This window comes from Pimephales promelas, chromosome 1, assembly GCF_988280905.1.
Source record: "Pimephales promelas chromosome 1, fPimPro1.hap1.1, whole genome shotgun sequence".
NCBI lineage: Eukaryota > Metazoa > Chordata > Actinopteri > Cypriniformes > Leuciscidae > Pimephales > Pimephales promelas.
Window position 1 is genome coordinate 2,979,173 of NC_142769.1, and position 21,359 is coordinate 3,000,531.

General features: G+C 39.9%; 2 protein-coding genes across 13 annotated transcripts in view; both read left to right on the plus strand.

Annotated features, from left to right (window-relative positions):
- neo1a (neogenin 1a) overlaps window positions 1-13,252 on the plus strand; it is a 198,149-nt gene extending 184,897 nt beyond the window's left edge. For 4 of the 9 annotated variants that reach the window (XM_089135315.1, XM_089135379.1, XM_089135401.1 and 1 more), the window contains exons 21-29: window positions 263-295; window positions 651-710; window positions 2,925-3,063; window positions 3,171-3,406; window positions 5,385-5,477; window positions 6,025-6,183; window positions 7,544-7,789; window positions 9,497-9,609; window positions 11,567-13,252. In XM_089135315.1, the coding sequence (XP_088991441.1) occupies window positions 263-295; window positions 651-710; window positions 2,925-3,063; window positions 3,171-3,406; window positions 5,385-5,477; window positions 6,025-6,183; window positions 7,544-7,789; window positions 9,497-9,609; window positions 11,567-11,650 (1,163 nt within the window). In that variant the 3' untranslated portion in view covers window positions 11,651-13,252. Of the gene's footprint in view, window positions 1-262; window positions 296-650; window positions 711-2,924; window positions 3,064-3,170; window positions 3,407-5,384; window positions 5,478-6,024; window positions 6,184-7,543; window positions 7,790-9,496; window positions 9,610-11,473 lie in introns of all 9 variants that reach the window. The other 5 variants (XM_089135430.1, XM_089116323.1, XM_089135450.1 and 2 more) reach the window with 5 other exon arrangements.
- A 2,276-nt stretch (window positions 13,253-15,528) lies between these two features.
- Window positions 15,529-21,359, plus strand: part of csnk1g1 (casein kinase 1, gamma 1) — a 48,080-nt gene continuing 42,249 nt past the window's right edge. For 2 of the 4 annotated variants that reach the window (XM_039690937.2, XM_039690940.2), the window contains exons 1-2: window positions 15,529-15,727; window positions 20,827-21,140. In XM_039690937.2, coding sequence (XP_039546871.1) covers window positions 20,963-21,140 — 178 coding nt within the window. In that variant the 5' untranslated portion in view covers window positions 15,529-15,727; window positions 20,827-20,962. The remainder of the gene's footprint in view (window positions 15,728-20,826; window positions 21,141-21,359) is intronic. The other 2 variants (XM_039690941.2, XM_039690938.2) reach the window with 2 other exon arrangements.

The window sequence follows — 21,359 nt, forward strand, 5'->3', positions numbered from 1 at the left end:
TATCGCTCGTTTCTGCATCTTCTTTGCACGAGATTCAATACTCTTTTAGAAGATGCGTAATAGCGCCCCCTACCATATAAAAATGAAAACATGGAAAAATTTCCATCAATGGCGGGGAAAGAGTTAACATATACTCTATTTTTTACCTAATCTCAAGCTTAACCTTTTGCGTTTACCCTGACATCACTGATCTTTCATGCTTAGCTCTGACTGCACGCCTCTCTCCCTCTAACTTGTCTCTTCTCCTGCTTTGCCATGCTAGCCGAACCCTCTGACAAAATGGCTAATGACCAAGGTAATTGCTCTCTCTTCTCTTATTCCACTAATGTCCTCAAATAGAAGTGAGCAGCTTGTTTTCCCTGCGCACTGAAATTCATCAGCAGTCGCAGAAAGATCCAGTTAATGTATAGCTGGAAAACATCTTATTTGCCTTAAGAGTTTATCAGTAGGATGCACGTGGCTACACCTTCATACTACTAACAGTCTTTCTCAAAAGATGAGCGTCATGCTCCTCTCAGAAGTGCAGCTGGTAGTTTATCTTTTTAAGCTGCATGTTATTTTACCAATGGATTGAACACCACTTTAAACTTTACACGAGAGTTGTAGATTCCTGTGCCATTTGCCAATTCTTCTAATTTGAACTCTTGTAGCTTCAGGACCAGTGAAAGTAGGAAGACCCTTGTCACCAGATCAAGGCTTTGGACCAGGTGGTAAGTTTCCAAAAGACACACTGCAAGTAACCTAGCAATGGCTTAACAATGATGTAGGATAGCAACAATCAAAAATACGACTTTGTACTAATACCTAGTATCACCTAGTAATACTAAAACAACCACACACTAGTCCCTTAACAACGCCCTTGCAATTACCTAGCAACATCATATTAACATCCGAGCAAACACCAAGCAACCACTGAACAATGGCATAACACCTGCCCAGTAATCCCTAGCAACCACCCACAACAACATGGCAACACCTTAATAATAACCAAGCAACCACCTTATCTTTCACTTTCAACCACCTTATCAACAACATATAAACACTGAACAACAGCTTAGCAATGCCTTAGCAAACTCCATCCAGTCCCTAGCAACCACCCAAAACAACCTGGCTACACCTTAATAATGACCTAGCAACAACATCTTGCAATCATCTACACATTATCAACAACGTATTAACACTCTAGCAGCACCTTGTAACCATCTACCATTGCTCAGAAAACGCCTATCTCCAGCTTAGCATTGCCACACCAATCATCAAGCAAATACCATATAAACCTCTTGGTATCCCCTAGCAACCTCCTCAATAACCTAGCAACATATTTATAAGGTAACAAGCACATAGCAACACCATAGCAGCATCTTACGATTGCCTACCAACAACATACTAACACACTAGCAACCACTTAGTTGCCCCCAACAACCTAGCAACTCCTTTATAACAACCTAGCTACCACCTAGCAATGCCCTACTAACAACATGCTAACACACTAGCAACCACTCGGTAGCCCCCAACAGCCTAGAAACACCGTAATAGCACTTAATAACACCCTAGCAATGGCGTACAACCACCAAACAAAGCTCATCAACAGTATATTATTGATTAACAGTGCCCTACCAATCACCTAGCAATGCCATAACTACCACCCAATAGTCCTTATCGCCCGAAAAAAAAAACATATAGCAATTTAGCATAGCATAGCAGCTTTGCAATTCCATAGAAATCACAGATTAGTCCAACAACCTAGCAACACCTTAATAACAACCTAGCTAGTACCTAGCAATTCCCATATCAACAGCATATTAACACCCTAGCAAACACGTTGCTACAGTTTAGCGACTCCATCCCTTAGTCTTTATCAACCACCCACAACAACACCTTAGTAACACCATAGCAATGCCATGGTAATGCTAGCACCTGGTAATGCTAGCACCTAGCAACCCAGATAGCAAACTGACATTGAATCAACGTGGAAATATGACATCGAAAACAACGTTGATCTGACATTGTTTTGCTCATCGAATTAACGTTGAACCAACGTCAGACGCGTCATTCTTTCAAAACTAACGGAAAATCAACTTGAAATCAACGCGTTGTTTCAACGTTATGAAAGCAAACCAATTTTCGATTTCATTTAGCTTTGACGAATGCCGCGTCTGACGTTGGTTCAACGTTAATTCGATGAGCAAATCAACGTTGTTTCAATGTCATGAGAGACGTCGTTTCCACGTTGATTCAATGTCAGTTTGCTGTCTGGGATAACTACCACCCAATAGTCCTTATCGCCCGAAAAAGAACATAATCAATTTAGCATAGCATAGCAGCTTTGCAATTCCATAGAAATCACAGATTAGTTCAACAACCTAGCAACACCTTAATAACAACCTAGCTAGTACCTAGCAATGCCCTATCAACAGCATATTAACACCCTAGCAAACACGTTGCTACAATTTAGCGACTCCATCCCTTAGTCATCCCTTACCCCTAGCAACACCTTAGTAACACCATAACAATGCCATGGTAATGCTAGCACCTGGTAATGCTAGCACCTAGCAATGCTCATCAACAGTATATCAATAACCTAGAAAACACTTAGCTTCGAAGTGCCCCACCAATCACCAAACAAGGTTACACTAGTCCCTAACATCAACCCTAGCAACCACTTAGCAACACCTTAGCAGTGCCTTGCAACCACCTTATCAACTACATTTTACCACCCTTTGTAAACACTTAAAAATAGCTTACCAACGCCTTAGCAACCACATAGTACTCAACCAACTCCCTCTCATTTTCTGTCTGTCAGGTCGTTCTGTCATAAACATTAAAGCCTTTAAAAACTCTCAGGCAAGAATTTGACAAAGCAACAGTTTGTCTTGATACATTTTCCTTTCCTTGTAACATTGTAACCACATTCCACGATTCAGGGAAACCAGACATGTCTGGCACTGGTGATAACCACATCCTGGTTATTGTCATCATTGTGTCCGTGGGAGCATTTACCATCATTGTGGTGGTTGTTGGCGCCTTCCTGTGTACACGCCGTACCACAACACAGCAGAAGAAGTAAGTTCAAGTTCAGATCTCCTAATGATGAGCAGTCCTAAGTCCTGGCGTAAGGGTAAATGTGTTTGCCACAACCTTACCTCAACCTCTTTTGATATGATCTCCAGGAAACGTGCAGCCTGCAAGTCCACCAATGGATCCCACAAGTATAAGGGCAACTCCAAAGATCTGAAGCCACCAGACCTCTGGATCCACCACGAACGTTTGGAGCTAAAGCCTATTGACAAATCGCCCGAAACCAATCCAGTAATGACCGACACGCCAATCCCCCGATCCTCCCAAGACATCACCCCCGTTGACGGTTCAATGGATCCTATGCTCCAGAGACGTAACTCGTACCGCGGTAAGAACTGTGATTTAAAGACCCCATGAAACCAAAAAGTTTAGTCTGTTAAGGCCATCTATAGCCGTGTTTCCACATCAGGAACTTTCCCCAGGAACTTTGGGGTGGTACTTGGTGTGTTTACATGGCAGGAACCAGGGTCTAAGGCCTAGGTTACACGAGAACGATCGCGGGTGAAAACGTAAAAATATTTTATCGGATGTACCTTTCGTTTACACGGCAACGGCGTTTTTGAGGCTCAAAAACGCAAAAAAAGTGAAACCACCCTCCAGAGTGGAAATCTTTAAAACGCTCCACCGCCGCGTTCCCGTGTAAACGTTAAAAACGCAAAAGTCTGCTTGACGGTGAAAGTTGTACGCAGGCGCGTGGACTTGGTGTTGTTGTAGTATGCACTCCTAGCCGCCTGAAGTGCATACCACATTGAATTTCACATACTTTTGCGTCTCAGTTTGCACAACCCCCCCCCCCCCCCCTTTTTTTGCAGAGTTCGGGAACTTTCGGGGTGGGACTTGTGCGCTGAACATGCTGATTGGTTCTTACCACTTGTTCTTTCTGCCCGATGGCGTGCGTTCGTCCCATCCATCTCACGGTCAATGTCCGCTGATAACAAACGACTACTTTTATATCTAGCCTTACGAGCTTTCTGAATACGCTTTGGGTGCTCGTTTCTTTTCTGCCGTTTTGTTAATTACCTCGTTAGTAAACCAATCGCACACAAAAGCAGCACAGCTTGAATCTCCTCCATACAAAACTCAAAACAAACGCGCAGACTGGGAGGAACAGTCGCACGCAGTTCAACGTCGCTACATAATGTTCCCGCACCGGACCGGTACTTTAGTCCGCGGTGTCAGACTGAGCTCATGAAGTAGCGTGTGTATGACAAGCCAATTCGTATTTCCATTTTTGGCGTGCTATCAACACGCATAATCGCTTTTCAGCGTGTTTATGAACGCCGTTGACTTAACGTTATTACTGTATATATAAATATATGACTTACCTCAACCCCGTCCCTAAACCTAACCGTCACTGGGGTTAATGGCATTTATGACTGTTCCCTTACCATCCTAGGAAAAAAAAAAGATCGCTCCCCAGATTCGTTTCGCGCGGACATTTGACGGCGTGTACAGACACGCGGAATCACTCGGACGTTAATGGCGTAGACATGTACGCATACACGCGGGTACACGCGGATAGCTCAAAATGCGTAGAGATAACGCGGCACTTGACTCGAAAGTGGTGTGTATGTTTACGCAAAAGTCATGATGTCATGTTGGCGGTGTAAACGCAGTAATCTTACAGAAAATTTGTAAGATCTTACCTTCATGCTGTGGAAATACAAACCGGAAGACTGAACACGATGAGCTTTTCGCTGAAAAGGGGCGGGGCTACATAAGGTCTGTACTAGTAAACTCCTAGATATTTTGGCGTATTTTTGGCGTAGCCAAACAACACCAAGTTGTAAATCATTGTTTTGCCACGCTATGATGTAAACTTAAGGATATTACCTACTTAAAAAAAGATCCAACTTCCAATTTCATTTGGAAATACATCAACACAGTAAAGAAATGGATAACAATTTCATGGGGTCTTTAAACCACCTACACCTGCTGCATCATCCATGACACCATTCCAGCTGCTGCTTCTGATGGATGCTTCAATGTCATGTCGTCTATTTGTCATTGTTGCTTGAGATTGGCATGTTCCTTGCTTAAAATGGAAAAACAAAACGCACAGCCTTGTTTCTTTTGTTTTCGTGGCATGAATGGTGATATCCATCTGCTGCTGCCTACTCCTACAGCTCTCTGATGTGTGCATTTACACTGCCCTCTAATGGACAATCAATAGAATCTCACTGCATTAGTAAAAACACCACATGATCTTGGCAACTTACTCTAGGACGTCAGCTGGTAGTCTTCACAGGGCTCTTGTATTGGGAGCCTGTCTCAATCTGATTAGCTGGTCGCTGTCTGATTTGCAGGCCATGAATCAGAGGACAGCATGTCTACACTGGCAGGCCGTCGGGGAATGAGACCTAAAATGATGATGCCCTTTGATGTACAACCCCCTCAGCGTAAGTGTATTATCCTGAACCAGGGACCGGACCCCTTTTCTTTCAGTTAGGATATTAAACAGTCTATGCTCTTTAGAATAACATATAGTCCTCAAACAAGGTTCCCTGAGTTCATTATTGGAGTTGTAGGCCAAAAAACATACTCTACTCAAGTACATGGATGCTAATGTCTTTTGCTGTTGTTGCATTTCTAAATGCATCAAAATGTTCAGGTCAACTATGGCTATTTGGTTTATTGCCCACCAAATTAAAGTTATTTTAACTTTCTACATGTTTATAGTTTACTACCTAAATAAAAACGGGTAACTATCACATCTATTGATCACAGAGGTTTCCTAGCACCACAAGCATTTACGTCTGCATTTGTCTAGAGTATGTTTCTAGTCTTACAATAATTCTTTAACCTAGCAACATAGCATGTCTTTCGGTCTCTGTAGTTCTTTGTTTGCATGAGCAGATGTTATAGATGCACCATGCTCTCCATAATCTCATAGCCTTGTGTGCAAGGTCTAAACCATGGCGCTCTGTTATGTGTGTCCGTTCGCAGCTGTGATTAGTGCTCACCCCATCCATTCCCTCGATAACCATCACCATCATTATCACTTGGGCAGCCTGGCCTCGCCGACACGCGGCTATCTCCACCACCAGAGCAGCACACGGTCCATCGCCACCCCCATCTCTCATCTAGACAGGGCAGAGTCCACAGGTGAGAGTGCATTAGTGGGCCTTTGTTAACGCCCTACGTCCACGTTGAGTCTCTCCAGATGAAGCTGGGATATGTTCTCCTTTCTTCTCAAAATGGAGGTATACTTGGTTGGTGACCCAGGGATTGTAGTGAAACTGTATTATCTTTCTGTATGAATATGCCTCTTTCTTCAGCACTTGCTTTAGACGAGTAAAAGCCTCATAACACTTGTATCACTTCGCATATTCCCTCCAGCTGAAACCAACTTAAAGTGGTAGCTGGTATTACATGGTTTTTAGCTGGTTTAAGGCATTCTAGATGGTTAACCAATTTGAAGGCAACATGAAATTAAAAGTTACCCTATTTACTTTCTTGAAGTCTACATGGAATGAAGATTCTGATCTGTTTCGAATTGGTCAAATTGCAGACTTCTTTCTGGTGACGCATACCATACTTATCAAATCATTTTGTCCACCAAGGAAAGGCCTCTTTTCACTTCGTGTTTCACTCAGATATACGTTAAATGTATTACGGATTCATCTTGACTTTAAGCAGGCTTTTTAATTAGGTCAGTCTTTAAAGGGTTAGTTCACCCAAAAATGAAAATTAAGTCATTAATTACTCACCCCCATGCTGTACCAACCCCGTAAGACCTTCGTTCGTCTTCGGAACACAAATGAAGATATTTTTGATTAAATTTGAGAGCTGTATAACTACCACATTGGCTCCTAAGGGACTGCCTCTTGACGGCCCAGAAGGTCAATGAAGAAAATGTTTAAATATCCCAAGTGACTACCGTGGCTCAACTATATGTTTATCAAGCGACGCGAATACTTTTTGTGCGAAAAAACAAACAAAAATAACAAGTTTATTCGACTATTTCTTTTCTTCCTTGTAGGCCAGAACGAGACTTCCTTAGATTTCCACGACGCATGCGCGAGAATTGCGATCTAAGCTGGTGTAAGCAGATCGCAAATCTCGCGCATGCGTCGTGGAAATCTAAGGAATTCTCGTTCTGGCCTACAAGGAAGAAAAGAAATAGTCGAATAAACTCGTTATTTTTGTTTGTTTTTTCGCACAAAAAGTATTCGCGTCGCTTGATAAACATATAGTTGAGCCACGGTAGTCACTTGGGATATTTAAACATTTTCTTCATTGACTTTCTGGGCCGTCAGGAGCCAATGTGGTAGTTACAGCTCTCAAATTTAATCAAAAATATCTTCATTTGTGTTCCGAAGACGAACGAAGGTCTTACGGGGTTGGTACAGCATGGGGGTGAGTAATTAATGACTTAATTTTCATTTTTGGGTGAACTAACCCTTTAAGGTTGCTCACATGCAGAACCTCACATGTGCTGACCCAGGTGCTGTTGTAATTACAGAGTCTGTAAGGAACACCCCTAGTGCCGACCTGCTCCCTCCGTCTGGGCAGCCCTCCTGTACCACTGACCTTTCAGAGACAGACATTAGCTACCACAGCTCAGTCACTGAGGAGGAGCCAGCTTTCGGTACGCCCACAGCACACGTTCGTCCCACACACCCTCTCAAGAGTTTTGCAGTGCCGGCCGTCCCAGCTCACCCCATGTATGACTCGGCATTGCCTAGCACTCCATTGCTGTCTCAGACAGGTAACTACCCTTTTTTACACTAGATATGTACATCTATCTTGGGTGATCCAATCTGCACTGCAGTGTCTGAAATAATGGCATTTAACATATAAAAGATGTTTAACATAGTCAGGCACATTCAATTAAATGAAAGCTAATCGTATTAGTAATCTCATTGGCAGAGTATATTGCCAACCAGGATTTACCCTATTCCAAGCTATAAAATGAGAGCATGTGTAGCATAAGTAATGTTTGTGGAATATTGAGCCTAAACATATAAAGTAAGAAAATAATAGGACCTAGAATAGAACCTTGTGGGACGCCACAGTTTAAAGTTGCTGAATAGGAAGGCAAATTCCCAATACTGATGGAAAAGTTCGGTCTTTAAATAGAAAACTAATTAATGCCAGTACCTTTTACAGTTGCAAGTGCCAATTGTCACACTCCAAATGAGCCTAAACGTATACAGTGTGAATATAATAGGACCTAGAATAGAACCTTGTGGAACCCACAGTTTAGAGTTGCTGAATAGGAAGGCAAATTCCCAATAATGATGGAAAAATTCTGTCTTTAAATAGAAAACTAATGTATACCTTGTACACTTGCAAGTACCAATAGTTGTCACACTCCAAATGAGCCTAAAGGTATACAGTGTGAATATAAATGGACCTAGAAGAGAACCTTGTGGGACCCACCGTTTAGAGTTGCTGAATACTGATGGAAAATGTTCTGTCTTTTCAAGGGGTGGTATAATATTTGATGTCCCAAGAGAGAGTGTGTATGTGAGGTTTTAGCTCAAAATACCCCACTGATATTTTTTATAAAGCATGTTAAAATTGTCACTTTTTGAGGGTGAGCAAAAACGCACCGTTTTTGTGTCCGTCCCTTTAAATGCAAATGATCTGCTGCTCTGGAACAGAGGGCGGAGCTTCTTGAGCTTGTGTCCTTTTACCTCACATAGACATGCACTGAAAATTTCAGAAACTTTTAGTCTTTTATGTTCAAACTGGAGTCAGACAATAATTCTGTATGGTTAGTTGATGAATTTATGCATCTTATGTGCCTATATTCTAGTAATTGATTAGCATATTCTGTCATGATAATCTATAAATCGCCTTCCCGGGGCTGGGATTTATGTAAATTTTAAGGTTAGTGATGTCACTAACCCGAGAGCAATGTTTTGTAGTCCCGACCAGCTGTTTGTTGTAGTCCTTAAAAAGCAATTTCTTTAAAAGCAAATATCTCCCTTTGCTTTGAACTTTGAGCATTGTAACTTTGCAGATGTTGTTCATGCTCAAACAGCAACATTACACACTAACTAAAGTTAGAAAAGTGAAATCATAATCAACCACCCCTTTAAATGGAAAACTAATGTGTGCCAGTACCTTGTACAGTTGCAAGTACCGATAGTTGTCACACTCCAAATGAGCCTAAACATACACAGTGAGAATATAATAGGACCTAGAATAGAACCTTGTGGGACGCCACAGTTTAGAGTTGCTGAATAGGAGGGCAAATTACCAATACTGATGGAAAAGGTTTTGTCTTTTAAATAGAAAACTAATTTATACCAGTTCTTTGTACAGTTCCAATAGTTGTCACACTCCAAATGCTCTGAAAAAATGCAATTTGTACATCTTTATTATGAATAGTATATAGTATAAAGTTTAATGGTAAAAAAGGAGATAGACAGACACTGACTTGTGATTGTTTCCGGGCCTCACTCAGTTAAAACAGCCTCTATCGGTACATTGGGAAGGACGAGAACTCCTATGCCTGTCATAGTTCCAAGTGCACCGGATGGTTCAGAAGGCATCAGACTTCATGAAGATGCAGGGAGTGTGAGTACTTTTGCTTCTATAATGCTCTGTACTACAGAGGTTAGAAAACATCGGGAATATCACTCACTATACAAACTTCCATGTATGTGTACAACAAAACCATGTACACTTGAGTCATTTCTGTTACTTTTGAATATGCTTGTGTTATAATTATCTTCGGAGCCCCCCTAGTCCCACTTTGGCTAAAAAAAATATATATAACTATCTTGTGGCCTCAAGATACTATCTCGTGGCCTCAAGATAGTAACTCATGGCCTCAAGATATTAACCCGTGGCCTGAAGATATTATCTCGTGGCCTCAAGATACTATCTCGTAGCCTCAAGATACTAACTTTATCTTGAGTCCATGAGTTAGTATCTTGAGGCCACGAGATAGTAACTTGAGGCCACGAGTTACTATGTTGAGGCCATGAGTTACTATCTTGAGGGCACGAGTTACTATCCTGAGGCCATGAGTTACTATCTTGAGGCCACAAGTTACTATCTTGAGGCCACGAGTTACTATCTTGAGGCCACGAGTTACTATCTTGAGGCCACGAGTTAGTATCTTGAGGCCATGAGTTACTATCTTGAGGCCACGAGATAGTATCTTGAGGCCATGAGTTACTATCTTGAGGCCACGAGATAGTATCTTGAGGCCATGAGTTACTATCTTGAGGCCACGAGATAGTATCTTGAGTCCATGAGTTAGTATCTTGAGGCCACGAGATAGTATCTTGAGGCCACGAGTTACTATGTTGAGGCCATGAGTTACTATCTTGAGGGCACGAGTTACTATCCTGAGGCCACGAGTTACTATCTTGAGGCCACGAGTTACTATCTTGAGGCCACGAGATAGTATCTTGAGGCCATGAGTTACTATCTTGAGGCCACGAGTTACTATCTTGAGGCCACGAGTTAGTATCTTGAGGCCACAAGTTACTATCTTGAGGCCACGAGTTAGTATCTTGAGGCCACAAGTTACTATCTTGAGGCCACGAGATAGTATCTTGAGGCCACGAGTTACTATCTTGAGGCCACGAGTTAGTATCTTGAGGCCACGAGTTACTATCTTGAGGCCACGAGTTACTATCTTGAGGCCACGAGTTACTATCTTGAGGCCACGAGTTAGTATCTTGAGGCCACGAGTTACTATCTTGAGGCCACGAGTTACTATCTTGAGGCCACGAGATAGTATCTTGAGGCCACGAGTTAGTATCTTGAGGCCACGAGTTAGTATCTTGAGGCCACGAGTTAGTATCTTGAGGCCACGAGTTAGTATCTTGAGGCCACGAGTTACTATCTTGAGGCCACGAGTTAGTATCTTGACTGAGGCCATGAGTTACTATCTTGAGGCCACAAGATATAATATTTTTTTTTTTTGCCAAAGTGGGACTAGGGGGGGGCTCCGTAATTATCTCTGGTCAAGTCTGGGAGATTAAATTATAATAAATCCAGTTTGATTATTTATACAGTGGCAATAAAATTAATCTAAAAAAATGAATAATGAAGAGTTAAAAGTTAGCCATCTACATTTGACATTGCGTTCAAAGTCTACATTTCATCATTATGCATCAAATCCAATGGCCTGGGAGTTTCAAGTGCATACATACTATAATGTTCCATGCACTGTTACATATCAAATAAACTGTTAAATATTGTAAATGTACAATACAATGATACCATTTTAACGTGTTTTTTTTCTTTTCTCTCAAACCTTTACCTGCTCTCCCCTTTTAACGGCTGTATTTATTACAATTAATTTTGGAAACTTTGCTTGTATAAATGAATGCTGACCGATATAATGCACCGTACTACCATACACCCCTTCATCCATCCCCACGCATGTAACTGTGCTATTTGATTTCCTGCTTTTCTTCTGCAGTACCATTGACCTTCCCCTATAAAACCCAGTTCCCTTTGACCCCAGCTCACCCCAACCCCACCCCCCCGCAGTAACCTTCTTCATCTCCTTCAGAATTACGAGACGGATGAGTTGACGGAGGAAATGGCCCATCTGGAGGGCTTAATGAAGGACCTAAACGCCATCACGACAGCCTGAGCACAATCCTCACAATAACACTAGACCTTCCCCGCCACGGGGAGGACGCTCGGCACGGAGGAGTTCTCAATCATTCGCTAAACGGAGAGAGACGGGAGAGTGAGATAGGAAAAAACAATAACGTTTGGGATACCTTGCTTGCTCTCAGGAAGGAGAAACCCATCAAACGAGGACAGCGGACATGCGGTTACTTCATTGAGATGATTGCGATTTTTCTCTCGGCATCCTACGTAAATGTTTCCTTTTATTTTAGTGGAGACCGTTTCAAAAGACACCATTTTAATATCCTACGAAAAAAAGGAAAGCTACAATATGCTGGTGTACGTGTTGGTGCTTGTAAGGCACACTTTACAGTGTTTCATTTGTGTCTTTTTTTTGTATCGATATATATATATTGCCCCCCGTTCCAGTGAGGTGAACGTTGGACAACGTCCTTTTTATTTCTGCAAGGCATTTTGTATTAAGCATTTTGATTGATGTCTCTCTCTCTTTTGTATGTCATATAACGTGCCATGTCTTATTATTTTCTTAAACATGTTTTGTATTGTTTTATATGCATATACACTTATCAGTTTGTATATATGTTTAATACGGACTCATGTTGTCACCACAGTAATGTTTCTGACCTCTCTTTGCAATTTTAATTTTTGCAGTCTGCAATTCCCCTTCAACATTTTGCCTGTTTTAAATGGGAGTTCCCTTCAGATATGCCTTATTAAAATTTGTGTGGAATGGCAGAAATCAGTTCAACTGGGAAATGTTTATCACACAACACTGTGATATTTATTCTGTAATGCTGACAACGTAGACCTCCGTCACACATGCTGGACTCGGTGCTGAAACTCCAAAACTTCAGGTTCTCACATGATGATAAATGAATGAATTTGGTACATTTGAAAGTGCTTTATATGGTTGATTTCCTCTTGCTGCATTGGTCTGAACTCTTCTATCAGAGCTTAGACAAACTCAATGAATGAATGACATTCACTGTGAGATTTTACAGGCCACATTCTTGGCATTTGATGCAACAAGACTTTTATGCAGAACTCCCAGTGCTCATCTTTTATTTTCCATTATATTCGTTTCATATGAAGAACTTGTATAAAATCTCAACCTGCGAGGCAAAAACAAAAAAAAAAAACCCAACTGTTCCTACCCAGCTGGATATGGTTTTGTTCTGTACTTATACCCAAAGAAAATATGTAACAGCAATCATAATTTTGTTTTATGAATCTAATGTCTCCTGTAAGAAATTCTGGGTAATATAGGAGCATGTTAAAAAGCGTGGTAAAAACAACACAACCTATTTGGGATAACCGATCAAGTTGTAGACAGTCAAACCTTTATTGCACTTTTTCAACAATTTCAAGAACTTTTACATATCCTGTGTTTTGAATATAAAGCTCTATTTGTGTAATGTAGTGTCATAGGTTAGCATAGGCAGCTGGTCTTATTTGTTCTTTTGCCTCTGGAATATTATTTGAGCGGCAGGTTTTACTGTATTGCATATGCAGAATTATGTTGTTGCTTATTTCTGTACAAAGATCTTCTCGCTGTCTCTAGAAATACTCTGTGGCTTTTTAAAAAAAAATATTCTAAAAACATTGCCTTTGGCTGTTTATTTATATGGATCCTCTTCATTTTACAGTATGACACGATTACCGAATGAGGACTTTGAACTCTTTCCCTGCCATTTTGAATTTTGGGGCAATCACTGTTATACGGTAGGGGGCGCTATACAACTATACAGATTCAAACAAAATCGTGTAATGTTAGTCGACCCAGGACGAGCTGTAGGACTGAAGCTTTGGGGAGTTGATGGACTCGATCTACTCCGTGATTTTAACATCATTTTGAATAAGATCCAGCCATCTTTGACAAAGACACAATTTCCTCAGGTTTTATTTTACAATTTGCACACCCACATTCAAGTGTTGATTAAAAAAAGCATGAAGCTAGAATATGGTGGGTTTTTTTTAGTTATTTCGGCATGTTCAGATATTCATAACTAAAATATTTTGTAGAGGCCATCGGTTTCCAACAGGGGTCCACAAGAGGGCCTCAGCGAGCTCTGTGGGGGGTAGCGTCATAATTTGAAAAGTTTTGAGAATTTTTTTGAGAGTTTTGAGCATTAAATACAAGTCCTTAACTTACTTTATTCTATTCAAAATGTCATCATGTTCATCATGAATCCGTGTTTTTATCTTATCCTGAACATTTAAAAATTCCATACTTTTCCAGACTCAAATTTCCAGACCTCACTACAGATTTTTCCGACCATATTTAAAGGGGAACTATGCAGTTTTTTAGCTGAACTGAACAGCTTCGGAGTTTAACATCTGTATTTACAAAGAAAGCTATTTGCAAACTTTGTGTCAATCATTTGACATCTCCAACATGGGGGAGGCGGCAATTGTAAGCCATATGCTAGGTAAAAAGCATCGTCGTCTGGTCACTGCATACCACACAAAGTCTCACCACGTTTATGGCCCGGACCAAGACGACCACACCAAGTCACGAAGCCACCAAAGTACCGATTGATCAAAGGTGAGAATCAGTCTAACATTATCCTTTAATTACTAACAGTTAGCAGGAAGTCTGGAATCTGTCGATCTAAAGCTAACGTCAGCTTATAAATTCACTACCAAGGGGGTAATCCATCAGCCGGAAGTTGAAGCTGCCTCCGGAGGCCGCCATTGTAGCGGGCTATCACCTGCTGTTAGCATCCCATTGAGACCCATTCATTTTGGCGTCACTTTGACAGCGAATAACTTTACATCTGAGGCGTCCAAAGACTCCATTTATCCATTATTTATTTCTAAAGAAACACGACAATGTATAAAAGGCTCCATTACTTTGTATGTTACGTTATGGCCACGTAGAAGCCGTTCTTGAGACGTTACCGTATAGACAGGAGGAGAAGCTCGCACAGCCTTGCAGGCAAACTTTTACTGTCTAAAGTCAGCCCATGGCATAGATAGAAGCAAAATGACAAAATAATTAATCAGAATACTTACCAAACGTTGCTCCAGGTCGCGCTTCGCGGTCTCTGTGCACGATTAAAATTTGGCTTGTCAAAGCTACTATAAGATTTACTGTCAGTCAGTTTGCTCACGTGACATCTACGTCGTCAAGCTCAGTTTGAGCCTGCGCAGAACGCTTGGCTATCAGGAAGTGAGTGCCCATGTTGAGCTTCAACTCTCTCCGTTGAAATCAACGGGGTCGCTGTGTCCATTTCTTTTACTGTCTATGTTCAAAAACGCTCTTCAGAAACCTACGGATGACGTCACGGATGGATACTACGTCCATATTTTTTTACAGTCTATGGTATCAAGTAGTTTCATCCTTGTGTCTTTTGTATTATCCCTTTAATTAGCAAAATACAGGTCGAAATTAGAATTGGTTTTTGGCAAGGCAAACAATGGTTATTTAGAAACAGAATATGCCGTAAGGCATCTAGTCTGCCGGAAAGCCAGAAGAAGAAGTTAGAAACAGATTTGTATCATTTGTGTAATGTTTTGTCACGTTAGTTTGTATCGCTTTTTATTATTTTATCTTATCCTGCTCAATTAAAAACAAATCTCATCCTCACAAAATTACAAAAATCGTGGAGAAATTATATTTTTTAAAAATTGTATAAGATGTTCGATGATTTCATGTTGGCATCCACAGCAGCATGGCTGCTAACATCCTGTTCATTGACACAGTGTAAATAATCAAGCTATGTTTAATTAAGCTTAAGTACCCGAGCTCTAACAGAGCATATTTCTTTTTTTATACCCTTTTCTTTGTAGAAACGACAACACTGGCAAATCAGTCGTAAATTCAAAATGAAAACAGAAATTACCCTGGTGATGGGGCTTTTGTTTTGAAATCTCCTTAGAGTCCGAGAGCGGAAGTCATTGGCGACAGCAGCGAAAGGTTCACGTTACTTGAGGAACACTAAAGAAAGGAGGAAAAGCGGGTAGCGGGATATCAACACTGAATTTATTCAGAAAAGGCGTCATATTATCTACATACGCTGGTATCTCACTATTCATCTCCCCTCTGAAGCCTCTGGCGAAGTTCATCGTGGAAGTGAGTGAAAGAAATAATAAGGCTGCTATAGCTAACGAGCTAAAGGTGTTTGTCAGGCTGTTGTTAGCTCCATTAGTTCATATTGGTTTGCTAATCCCGTTTCTAATTAACGGGAATCTTGATTGATCGATTGAGGTTGTGATCTGGATTCAGTGTTTGAGCAATAACTGCGCATCACGACTCGCCCCGTGGCTCATATTATTAGCGACAGAAATGAATAACTCCATCTCTCTGGTCGCCCTTTGGATGTTATGGATCGATATCTGACCAGCTCGATTGATTATCAAGGAATCAGTTAAATATATTGGTGCTGGAGACAGGCTGGCAGGTGATTTGTGTAATATCGTGTTCCTCATTCCTGTTGAAGGACTCAACAGTGAACACTAAGGTTTCTGGCCCGCAGCAGGAGGAAGAGCTCATTCAATGTCGTAAGACGGCTTTATTGATTTATTTACTTTCTATTTTGGCTTACGTTTATTTTATTAGATTAACGTTACATATAAGTTACGGAGACAGGTGTTTAATTAAAAGTTTTCGTTTATTATTATTACTATATTTTTGTAGGCTTTTGTCTTTACTGAGGGACCATTATGGAGAATCCATTACACACACACATATACACACATCAGAGGTCTGAGACTCTGGGGAAAGATGCGAACTTAAAGGGCTAGTTCACCCCCCCCCCCCCAAAAATGATACAATTCCTTTTTTATTCGTTTTTCTGTAGAGCTTAATGCCAGAATTACGTCCTTAGTTCCTATTCACTTTCATTGCTGCATCTTATTTAGTACTTTTGTGGCTGCCAATTCCTAACATAACACATCTTTGTGTTTTTCACTGTAGAAATCAAGTCATACATGTTTTGATCAACATAATGCTAAAATGGATTAAATTATGCTTTTTGACTGAGCTTGAATGTCAATGGCCATGTTACCACTCATTGCATTCATTGGACATTTATTTGAGGCCTTGTTTAGGATTGTTAATCTTATTTTGTTAATACAATCCCGGTTCTTCAGTCAGTATTATCAGATTATGAGACTTTTCCCTGAATATGTATATTTAGTTTTTAATAGATGGCACTTGTAGCTTGACTACAGTCATTAATTGCATGCAGATTTCTAATGATTAGGCAAACAACTTAAATGTTTATGAGAATAGGGAATTTCGCACCACGGCTATAATGATAATGGCACAATATCATTAGAATCACTTTCAGAACTATTTTTCTTCTGTCTTATGAATAATAAAATCACTGACCGAATCAGAATCCAGGCTTGTTCAATGTTCACTCAAAACTATAATGATAACTATATTACCGATCACCAAAATAAATAATAGGCCAATTAGGCTATTCTTAACAGCAATGTATTTGAGTGTTGTGAATTGACAATTGTTTATTTATTGGCACGCAACATGTGTAACATATAGAGGTGATTAGAAACGGTTTATAGATTATTATCAAATATATCATTCCGGTAAAAAGCAAAGATTAGATGAATGTGATCATTTATGTTTGGGCCTGAAATCGCTGATGAAACTTTTAAAGGTGCCTTGTGTGAAAAAAAAAAAATCAAATCATACTCCATACCAGATGGGGGCAGTATACCTCCAGAAAGTGAGTTGTGCTGCGTGCGGCGTGCGCATTCTCACGTCTTCAAACAAAACGAGCGAACGCTGTTTTGCTCTCTCTCCCTCGCGCATATTAATCAAATCAATTGACACGATAGTTAAAGGTTGGAAGACCGCAGTTTCACGTGGAGATTTTTAGAGATTCGAGACTCTCAACATCTGAACACTAAATTATAAAGGCCGTCTCATAGACGCCTGTCTCAAATACAAGCCGGCGCATTTCGACGATATGGGAAAATAAAAGTTTTATGGTATTCATTTTGTCCATATTACATTTTTATTGTTAGTTTGAATTAATTTGACAGATGTTGACCAAGCTAGCGCCATTCAGAGCTGTCAACTCTCACGAATTCACCGCGAGACACGCAATTGACACTTTTCACACGCTCTCACGCCACACATCAATTTTGTCACGCGCAGAAAAGGACACGACAGACTAGATGAAGCAGGTTAGTTATGATACATATAAAAAAATCTCTCAGATTCTGTCAATTTTCTTACACAATTCAAACAATAAATACCATTTTGGCGCTTGTAAATGTTACACGACAGATCCCTAGCGCACGTGAACCGATAATCTCTACTAGCTAATGGTAAAAGAGCACGAACACAGTTGAAAGATACAGTATGCTAAAACTAACTTACCAAAATGCATTCCTCATACATAATATCGACCAATCATTATTTGAACTCTTCCCTGAACTGAAATGTAGTAGTGGGCTGTACTTTCCACACAATTGACATCAGGTTCAAGTACGCCCACAAGCCGTGTGTGTTACTCGTGGATTGCAGTTTGGCTGGTGGTTATGTTGCCCGCCCGCATAGCGCCTCTCATGGTCGAAACTGGTATTACGACACCTGCCGGGCCGGGGCTAGTAATTTAGCATGCTAATTCAGGTTAATATCTCGACAGCACTATAACTAAAAAAATGACATCAACCTTATTTCTTATCATTCTTTTGGTAGCTCATTTTTTTGGATATTTTAACTTCAATTCTTACACATGGCACCTTTAAAGCATTTGAGGCATCAAACGGTAATAAACAAGTTTACCGCTAATAAACGTATTGTTTTTTTATACGCTTTTTTTTTCACATTATACTATTATTCTTAGTGTGAACTGGCCTTAAATCAGTCTATGTGCATGTGAACAGGTTTCTGTCTTGTCTGTCTTCTGTCTCAACCATTGGTTTTGAATTTCGATATTGAAGATTTTACCCATAAAGCACAGAGTCGTACTCGGGGGTTCAGGGAAGCGTTTCCTCACTGCTTGTGTCACAATAGGAATCCCTCCCTGATGCCCGGCTTCCTCCTGAGCTAATCTCTTTTCAAAAGGTTAATGATTTGAGATGAGTCTTCTAATGGATACAGCATATTGCATTAGTGCTGCATCACCGATAATCACCAATAATGATGCTGCGCTTGGGCATTAGGAATACGTCAACATATGCACACTCACGGGCTTATCTTTTGTTTAAACTCAACCAATATTGTCCATTGTTTATCTCTCATGGCTATGATGCAGACATGAGTAACAATAGATCTGTATGTGAATGTGATATAGGTCAATTACTAAAGGATTTAGGCCTTTACCTTTGCTATATTCATACAAATATTTGAATTGTACTTGTTTACTTTGAGGCTTCTTGTAGGTCTAGTCTTGTTTTGCTGGGTTTTATGTAGCCAGGTCTGCCTTTGATTGTGTGAATGCTTGTATGTGTCAGATGTTTGTTATTTCTCAGATGTTTGTAAGTGACCCATATCTGTCATCCGTGAGCAGACCTGCATGCCCACATTTATAAAAGCAACATCATCATGTGCTTTGCATGCTTGCATAACAAAAAGCACTGCATTTGCTGGAAAGTCCCTCATGTAGGGTTAGACCAAAACCACCAAATCAAATTTGGTAATTGAATAAATAAACTCTGAATGCTGTTTAGGGTTTCGAAAATCATCTTGAGCAACAAGCCGACTCTATATATATGATCTAAACAGATTTTAGATATTCCTACACCAGCATCTTTTTGTTTACTTGTCGTAGTTCACCCAAAATGCAAATCGGATAAGGAATTTGGGTTGTCTCGAATGATTATTTTTGTAATCGAGTTATCGGTCGATTATTTTGACAATTGATTCGATCGGATTTTTTTTTTCTTTTCGTGGTAATAAAAATAGACCTAGGGTATATGAACAATAGCCATTAAAATGACTTAAAATATGTTTAACAACAACAAGGCAATAATAATTGGTTCAAATAAAGTATATTATTAAATATTACACTGTAAAAATGAATATGCTTTATCTAATCAATGAAATTGTGGCAACAAATTACAAGCAATATTATTTATTAAATTGAACAAATTAGAATTGAGTAATAGTTAATCAAATTAACATTCTAGTTTGTACAATTTAATTAATAATCTTGCTTGTAATATGTTGACACAATTTTATTGATTAGATAAAGCATATTATTTTTTTTCAGTGTAGTATTAATATATCGCAGGGCTGTCAAATGATTAATCTCGATTAATCGCATCCAAAATAAAAGTTTGTGTTTACGTAATATATGTGGGTGCATTTAAGAAAAAAATATTATTTATATATAATATAAATTATATATATAAATAGTATATACATGAAAATATTTCTTAAATATATACAAGCATGTGTGTGTATATATATATATATATATATATATATATAAAATAATTATACACAGTGCACCCACATATATTATGTAAACACAGACTTTTATTTTGGATGCGATTAATTGCGATTAATCGTTTGACAGCCCTAGTATATTGTTGTAATTATTAATAATATATTAAAGTATACTAACCAAAAGCTAGTATGTTTTATTTAACAACAAGTTATGTACATTATGCATTACTTTATGTAACATATTTCATTATAAAATCGACAGAAAGTTAAGACTTTGCTTCATATTAAATGTAGCAAAGCTTTTTGTGATTTTCGGATAGCATGTAACAAATATTACAGTTATTATATACACAATATGTGTCCGCTTTTAAGGGTGATAAATGCAACTAAACAGGCACTTTTCTATCCTAAGTAAAGTTTAAATTTTGCCACATATTTAGCATTATACATTTGCTCTCACTGCCAAATGTGCTGTTGGCTGAATGCATGATTATTAGAATGAAAATTGGCTGATTTGTATCTACAGCTGACCAATTATTCCACCCCTTGGTGAAAGAAACTCAAATGTGTTATACCAGAATACCCCCTGGTAAAATATAATTTATTTAGCTTTAGCAGTGCAGGAAACATTTAACTAGTAAGTAAATCTGTTGAATTTTGACTTTCACTGTTAAATATTTCAGCTTTTGTGCACTTGAATACAGTGGTCATTTCATGATGTTGAACATGATTTAGTCAATAATTACACCTTTGAGTTGTTTCAGAGGTGTAATGGTGCTCAAACGATTGAATGTTTCCCCCCTCAGTGCGCTGGCAGCAGTGAACGGTTCAGCGGCAGCGGTGCCAACAGCCGTCGTCCCATGAGTTTTCTTTTGGCCTGAGCTGTCTGCTTTGGGCTCCGGCCGGGTTCGTCTGGATCTCTGTGCCTCCGGCGCCGCAGTCATGGATCACCCCAGAGAGAAGGAGGGTGAGAGGCCGGTGAGGAGCAGTAAAGTAGCCCAGGGGCGCAGCGGGCACTCGCGGCCCTCCAGCTCCGCGTCCTCGGGGGTCCTCATGGTGGGACCGAACTTCAGAGTTGGCAAGAAGATCGGCTGTGGCAACTTTGGAGAGCTGAAGCTCGGTAAGGAAAGCAATTAGTGAGGGATAGTTCACCCAAAAATGAACATTAGCTAGGGGTGTACGATATATCGGCCACCATATCGGTATCGGCCGATATTTGCTCATTTTTATGTCATCGTTATCGGCCCGATAATAAAATTTGGCTGATATATTAAAGCTGATAAATATTGAATTATTTCCTTCAACACTTGACACCTGAGACACTTAAGATGCGCACTGT